The sequence below is a fragment of the Ascidiella aspersa genome, chromosome 3 (assembly GCF_963924565.1).
Source record: "Ascidiella aspersa chromosome 3, kaAscAspe10.2, whole genome shotgun sequence".
Taxonomy (NCBI): Eukaryota; Metazoa; Chordata; class Ascidiacea; order Phlebobranchia; family Ascidiidae; genus Ascidiella; species Ascidiella aspersa.
This window is the reverse complement of record NC_139449.1, coordinates 27,093,644-27,101,878: the sequence shown is the minus strand read 5'-3', so window position 1 is coordinate 27,101,878 and position 8,235 is coordinate 27,093,644. Positions and strand designations below refer to the sequence as shown.

At 37.6% G+C, this 8,235-nt stretch overlaps 1 protein-coding gene across 1 annotated transcript; it reads left to right on the top strand.

Moving 5' to 3' along the window:
- The first annotated feature begins 583 nt into the window (after positions 1-583).
- Positions 584-6,177, top strand: LOC146161256 (RNA demethylase ALKBH5-like). The gene is made up of 9 exons (XM_083384552.1): positions 584-778; positions 1,286-1,434; positions 2,193-2,302; positions 2,385-2,513; positions 3,079-3,198; positions 3,531-3,611; positions 3,867-3,944; positions 4,967-5,153; positions 5,421-6,177. The coding sequence occupies exons 1-9, from the start codon at positions 631-633 to the stop codon at positions 5,541-5,543; spliced, it is 1,125 nt and encodes a 374-aa protein (XP_083240678.1). The 5' UTR covers positions 584-630; the 3' UTR covers positions 5,544-6,177.
- The last annotated feature ends 2,058 nt before the right edge of the window (positions 6,178-8,235 follow it).

The following is an 8,235-nucleotide window of genomic DNA, read 5'->3' as shown; positions in this document are numbered from 1 at the left end:
CTATTTCGTCGTCTTGTGTTTAGATTTAGGGTTGTCCGATAATATGAGATATTCATGGTCTGAATCTTTCAAACACATTTTGATACCCTTTGTCTTTTTTATTTTTACTTTTGCGGCACAAACCCAACAATCCAAAATATGTGGTAAATTTTCGAAAAACTTGAGTTGCGTTACAGCCTACGCAGCGATAAATGTAAATTGGAACAGTTTGGAATGGCGTTTCGGTAAAATACATGCTGCCGGATAGCGTTTAAAATACTTTTGTTAGGTAGGCAACGCCGTACCGGTTCAGGTTTCAAAAAGTTAATCCTTTTAGAACACTTTGTTACGTCATCTCTGAAAAAAACTGCCTTCCGATAAAAATGTTTCATCGTTCCGATAAGAAAAATATTATACTTTTACCCCCTGTTTATACTTAAAATACTTTGCTGACGTAGGCTACCCTATGTAACTATAGTATATTCACCGTAGTCCTATATATAATGTTATAATAAATATAACAACGAACTGTTGCACAAAATGCTTACATAACAAGTAATAGCATTCTATGGTTTTGATGTCCTTACTTGGAAGTTGACGCAAACAACGTACACAATAGTAAAGAGTTTGTTTGTAAGAAACTGTATTAAAATGCCTGACAAAACAGATATCGACGTTCTTTCTGTTATTCAATCTTTGAAAGATGTCAAGCAAACAAAACACGTCGATCGAAAATCACGCAACGAAAACCGTTATATGTCTCACGGCTCAGAAAAGGAAATTGCTGAAGTTTGTGCAGGTAACGGATCAACAAACTTAATTTCTTGGCACAAAAACTGGTAAAAGTAGCTGCATACTAATAGATATGGTACATAGATACGTCTTTCTCTGTTAAACTATATTTAGTGATTCTGTGTGTCGAAAGAGATTCTTTGTTTGATGTAATTTTTTGTTTTTTGAAAAAATGAAACGTCTTTGTACAACAAATATGCATACAAGCAAGTGTACAAGACTTTTTACTTATTGTAAAACTTATAATTGCCCTATCTTGTATGAAGAGTAATGGCAAGGTTGACAGCCATATAGAAAGTGTCTGATGAATATTTGTGATTCAATGGTATTGTGCCACAGGCTAAAAAGGGAACCACTTTCATTCATCTTAAAATCCCCTGACTTATTGTTTACCGTGCCTATATTTTCGATCATGTTAAATATGTGGTCTTTTTGAATAACAAAATATAGCTTTAAATGTTTGTTCAGTTTGAACTTATTTTTAGTGACATTGAACATGAAACTGAATTTCCAGGCATTCAGCAAAAGTTGCTGTTCAGTGACAAGCAGTGTGACAAGATTGAAGATTACATTAACAAAGTTGTGAGAAATGGGGAAAACAACATGTATAAAGAACACACTGTTGACAGGGCACCCCTTCGTGTCAAATACTTTTTTGGAGAAGTAAGTAAACAAGATGTAATACAATGCAAATATTCAATGCATTATTAAAATGTGCCATATTGGAAACTTTGAATGCTGCCTGGGAATAACTTTTTTTTATTTGTGCAGCTTTAAATAGTATACTATTGAAAACTGTTTGCACCGCTATTTTTTTTGTGATTGCCGACTCAACTCTGTGTGGCTGAGCGAATTTAGAAAACAATTTGTCACAAAATGCATGGATATGGCCGCCAATGAGTGTGCCACTTAAAAAATCCATCACCGGCCAAACTTTCCAATCTGCTACACAACAAAACATAAAAATTAATGAAATGTAATATTTCTTTGAAAAGCCATAACGAATTATTCTGTATAACTGCATATTACTTTAAAACATTACAATTAAAGACTAGCATTGTCCAATGATAGCATCACACAGATTTTGGAGGACTTTGCAAAAGCCAACCAAAGTCAACAACCTAGCATGCCTGCTTACATAATATTTTCTTACATTAAGCAATAGTTGCAAAAACACCTGCCTATAATGTTCCACAGGCTTGGTGCCACATAGTATGTAAAAAAGAAGTAAACACAAGACATCAGGAGGTGTCTTAATTGATAACATAAAAGAAATATTAAAACGTGTGGGATAAACTTCTTGATCAGCGGTCGGCAACCTTTTACTAGTCGCAGGCCAAAACCAATATTTGAAAGTTCTTTGCAGGCCGTAATAAAGTTTTACTGATAATTATATTGGTTTAAATTTCCTTTTATTACAGGGTTACACCTATGGAAAGCAAATGAATCAAAAGGGACCTGGCCAAGAAAGGCTATATGAGAAAGGCGTTGTAGATCCCATTCCAAAGTGGATTTTCAAGCACCTGGTGAAGTAAGAGTACTAGTGACTGTTCTACATTTTATTTTATTCCACTATTACATTCCTTAAAATTCCAAGTATTTTGCAAATTAAGGCCTTTGGAGGAATCGGGGATGATTAAAAAAGATTGGGTGACATCAGCGGTGATCAACGATTACTACCCCGGGGGCTGTATTGTGTCCCACGTCGACCCCATCCATATCTTTGATCGTCCGATTGTCAGGTGGATAGTTGGCAGAAAATAAACCACAGCCTAGCGTTTACACGTTAGCAAACTGTGTGTCAGGAATAAAATCCGAACATATTTTATTCGTTGCAAAGGTACGGAACTGCAAGTGACTGGCCGTGTTTGTGAAATTCCTCGATTTGTTTGTGGTTGTCTGTTGTTTGTTATGTCACCTTAGAAAATGCAGAATTGTTTTAGTTTATCACTAAGCGACTTTACATACATGTGGTAATTGTGGTATGCACTTGATTTGTTTATCCTACAGTTCACATCGTTAGTTACGGATACAGAACTTTTGTGTGTTATTAATTATTGCCAAACTTGATTTTTTCCCTGGGAATCTACATTTCTTGCAATATTTAAAGCTGCTGAATGTAGTAATTGGTTTAAAATTAAAAGGTTTTCACCATTTTGAGTCTTTTTGTTTTTAAACTATTGGTTTATTTATTTTTATTCTTTCATTAGGGATTATATTTTAAGTGTTGTTTTTTGCTGCTGTATCGGCTGAATGAGCACTGTGTTATTGTCCAATCAAAACTATTTTATTATTTTATTTCTACAGTGTCTCATTCTTCAGCACAGCCGCCCTTTCATTTGGTTGTCGCTTCTCGTTCAAACCCATCCGTGTGACAGATCCCGTTGTGTGTCTTCCGATTGCAAGGGGTGTCGCAACAAGCATAAGGTGTGTGAATATTTCTCATCATATGTTTGAAATTTTGTTGTTTTGAATTCTGATTCTAAACTTAAGATGACTAAATTGACTCAATTATTAAAACAAACGAGCATAGTGTTCAATTTGCTTTACTATTTTTGGAAGTTTAAATTTTATAAAAACAAGGGATTAAATCCCACACGGAACTACGCAGCCCCAACTTTATACGCAATTAGGTAGTTTAAAAAGTAAACTTTTTAATTTTTTTTCAATTACAGTAAAATGCTGTCTGTTTGTCTGTCAAGTAAGTTCTTTTTTCTTTATACTTCGGTGACATTTTAATTTGTTGCTTTGTTGTTCAGTGGGTATGCTGCAGACTCAATAACACATTGCATCCGCCCACAAGACATCCGGGAACGGAGAGCTGTGATCATACTGCGCAGGTAATCCACTGGACACTTTCTCTAAACACATTAACCAGTTCCTTGTAATATATTTATGTTGAGTAGTGTTTCTCAAACTTAAAGTTTGTTTCATATAAGTGATCAATCCCAACGTCAAACGTCCACAAACAAATATTTACCATGAGTATCTGTTAGTTATCAGGCCAACCTTGAACATGTCGTTTCGATTATCCACATTTAGCCTAAGTCTGGTTCGTTTTGTAACACATAATTCTGGATAACGTTATATCCCAGGACCTATGATGATGCACCGCGACAGGGTGACCTAGTTTTCCAACACCACACCCTAAACTCGCCCAGCTATGCGCACAGGTAAGAATCAGGCTTGTGAGTTTTAGTTCTGAGTATATAAAATATTGACTTTGAGGTCTGTTTTATCACGAACGGCTCTTCACATATTTACAACTGATCTTTAGATTTATGTCTAGATTACTCCACTACAATTAGGAAGAGTGTGTTATTCAGAATAAATACTGTCTCTCCTTTTGGGGAGTTCAGGGTTCTAAATATTTGTAAATTAGTTGAACCTTGTTTTTTGTGGAACGGTATGCTACAACCACATACAACATAAACGGTTGCCGAACCGCCTCGCCCATGTTGCTTTTACCGGCTTATTAGTAGAAAAATTACCTGTAATTTAATTTCTGATTAAATACGTACAACTAGTGATACACAAGGCGTTTTTATGTTCAAGTACGAAAGCAGCTTCCCAACCTTGCGTTTAGAAAAAATAACGCAAATGTAATATTGTTTCGGCTATACTGTAAGTTATATTCTCTCTTTGCCACATTGGAACCACATTTTATCTATATGCTGCAAATAGCCCCTTAAGCCAGATTTTATTTTTTTTTTGTTTTTTGTTTTTACATACCAAACAAAGTACATGGGTACACTATGCACGTATCTGTAATGTAGCTTGATATTAAATAAACAACACCGCTGTACCTGTTTAACACCTGAAGGTGCTAAATAATGGCCCAACTTTTGAAGCTCAGACCGATAACAATTGCGTCCCATCTCTTATAAGTGATGCTTAATGTGCTTCTCAGTCACATCAACTGAAGATGATATAAGCTCGTATCGAAACGTCTTAATCAAGATGCTGTCGATTTACTCGACCTTTTTGGCTTTGCAATTTATTATCAAACAAAGTACACTTGAGTAAAGTTTATTTACAACCAAGTACCCATAACAAAATAAAAAGTCGTGAGATTGTACTTGTTTTTAAAAGGTTTTAAGAACTAATGGTTAAAGGGGGGCCTTGTTGTTAGATGACAGATCAATAAATATAATATGTTCTAAACGAATTTAATGCCCTGGGCTCAATTTTTCAGGCGACGTCATTCGCTGGATTCTTCCAGACGTCACGATGCCGTTCGCGTCACTTCCGGTGAAAAGAGGGCGCGTCGGAGCGACGTCGGCCACTCCCACCGACATCACAACAGGGAAAGCCCCTCGCCGAAGCGTTCGAAAAACGACGAAAAATCCGCGAAGAATGTGGATTCCAAGCACAGTACAAAGGTTTAAAATTGTCCTCACGTGTTTTTTTTTATCTTAGATTACATGATAAGCAGCAACATCAACCTGTTTATCCTGACATTTTAGGCGACAGTCTTTTGTATATACATTGATGAATATTTGGCTGAAAATGTTGATTGTTCAAACTTTAAACTTACATAATAGTAAGTTCAGCAGGGCGATGAGACCTGAAAATCTTCCTAGTTAGCCATAAGTAAATATCGCATATGTTGCATCGTAAAGAGTTGACGGTGTGTATTTCAAAATCAGAAATCGTCGAAAAGCCGAGCGGCCGACAAAAAGCGCTCCAAATCGGAAAAGGACTCGCCAGACAAGCCAGTTTCTATCGTGCAGAAGTCCAACTTGCGAAGAGCCAAGCCCTTCTTCATGTAAAAAAATGCATCCGAGCTCACACTTGGCCTTTCGATCCCTTCAAAACTGTTCGGCGTAATCTCGCATTGGATCAAACGGTACCGTTCCAACCTCAAAGATTTATTACCAACCTGGCTGATTACCATCGAACCTATCGATTACACCACTTGCCGACTATGGTCGCTACGTCCCTAGCGGCCTTCTTGGTCTTTTTGTTCTTTAATCGAGCTTTTTTTCGTTACTAATTTAGCACCTCCGGTGGGTGAACTATTGCTGATCACAGGCTTACGGGCAATTAATTAATCGTGGTGAGTGCATAATGGCTTAATCGCTTATAGAGGCTTGGCCCCTTTTTTAGGTTGATGTTATCTCCTGACCTCTTGGCCTACTGTTCGGCCCCGGCGGTTTCTGTCTGGGCGGAATCGGTCGCGCTAAATTGCAACGCTGGCATAACAACATTAGCCTACACATGTACAGCATATTATCCAATGCACATATGTCTGTTATGTAATTTTGACGTGCATCGTCCCTGTGTTTTCTATTTTCCCACGGGAGTTTGCGCACAGTTCTTTTTCCGTGTCACGTCACGATAATGCTTCGTTGTGAAAATATATTTATTTGCTTCGTTTCATCGGGCGCTTTTTTGTTTAGAATCCAGTCCAGAATCATTGCTAATGTTAGGGAAACAACAACCAACTTTAAATACTAAAGAACTTAAGAGTTAAACCTGAACTGTTGTTTACAGGGTTAAATTTGTTTTTTCGTATCTTGCCCTTTTTCACTGTGATTGTCTATAGTCGGCAGGAATCCCATTTAGTTTGTAGATAAAAAAAAATTGCAACGGTGCCAAAGAAATGCCAAATAATTCTTCTGGTTATTTATAATTATACTTTGCATAACCTATTTGTTTGGTCACAAGTCGCATTTTCTACGGATGTGACAAAAAAAATATTAACATTTCGCCGGAAGTAGTGGCCGAGTTAATTCTTTGCTTTAACAACCACCCAACTCAGCTTATTATTTTGTTAGGGTCAAAACTCTATAAATCACTGGAACTTTCCTTGATTTCAATAGGAAAATAGAAAAACACAAAATGAGTTCTGATAATTGCCCATGTCAGCTAATATTAAGACCTAAACAGTGTTGTTGAATAATATTGGTCAAGTCATTTTATAAATAGTTTGAGGCCAAAGCTAATCGCTATCCGAGAATTGCTAGTCCAGATCAGCTGAGCTTAATTTTTTAACAATTATAATTTGAAAATAAATTGCAAAGCCACAAAGGCCGAGTAGATCGACAGCATCTTGATTGAGACTTTTCGATACGAGCTTGTATCATCTTCCCAAAGAGATGGGACGCAATTGTTATCAGTCTGGGTCATTCAGACTGCTTAAGATGATACAAGCTCGTATAGAAACGTCTTAATCAAGATGCTGTCGATCTACTCGACCTTTTTGGCTTTGCAATTTATTATCAAGAATCTGAAAACCTACTTGATTTCTAGGAATATTTATGTTACAATTCCATTTCACACCAAACCTACATGAAGGCAACTGTTGTGAAGTAACCAACTTATTTGTTACAAATTTCAATAAAACATTTAAAAATTCAAATCATGTGCCGAAAGTCACAGGTTAAATTACTTACTATAATAAACACATTAGGGCTAAGTCGTCCGGTAATTGAAACAATGTTATCAGTGAACTGAATTTCGGGATTCGATACCTCACAATGGTTAAATTTACACAAGGTTTCTGTTAAAAATTGGCTTTCAAAACGTAGGCTAAATGTCAAATTAACTTCTCAGAAAGGCCTAGAAATTACTTTAAAATATGCTTACCAACGCAGACAAAAAATATTTTATTTGTTTCACTTGGTGGGATCTAATTGTTAACAAAATCTTAAGTTCGATAGTAAAAAGTTTCAAATGTCTCCTCCTTCCACGGTATTCATGTAGTATTCTTGCCTGTTCTGTTTGTTAAGATACCCATTTTGCAAAGAAGCACTGGAATATGTTTAGGGGCGTAGTTACGTTCTTCCCCAACACATGTGCGACCTTCAGAGACACTTTAGGTCCGCCCCTAGATCTGCCCTGGCTCGTCGTACGTGCCCGCATCGTTTGGCACGCAAGCCAAAAAAATACCTGCTGAATCAGACTTTGCTGGTGGATACAACGCTTGAGTTCAGCATCCGCTCCACCTCATCGTCCGACCGAAGCCACAGCAGCTGGCGAACAAAGCGGCGAAACTTACTCTGGCCCACGCAATACAGCGCCAGGCCGTTGGCGCCCGAATTGAGGCAAACCATTCGCGAAGCGACCAACATACACGCGTCCCAGGCCAAGTTAGCGCCCGGGTCAAAGGCCAGCGGGTTCTGCTCCAAGTGAATTCCCTCGAGGCGCGAGAAGGACTGCGTGATGACGAGAGGTAGGAAGCAGCTGGTGAAGGCTACGAACATGAAGGCCAGCACCTTGGTCATCGCCTTGTCACGCCGTCGGCACAGGCTCGTCAATGCCGCCTCTGACTGGTGATGATAGTGCTTCTGCGTCTAAACACAAAGAGAAGACTGATTTTACCTAACATTTAGGTAACGCTGAAAAATTATACTAAGTAATGTATTTGTTTTACCAATATTTTAGAAAATAAAGTTTCCACTTGACTAATTGACACTGATGTTCGAAACTATTGCCGAAACATTTAAAACCAGAGAATTA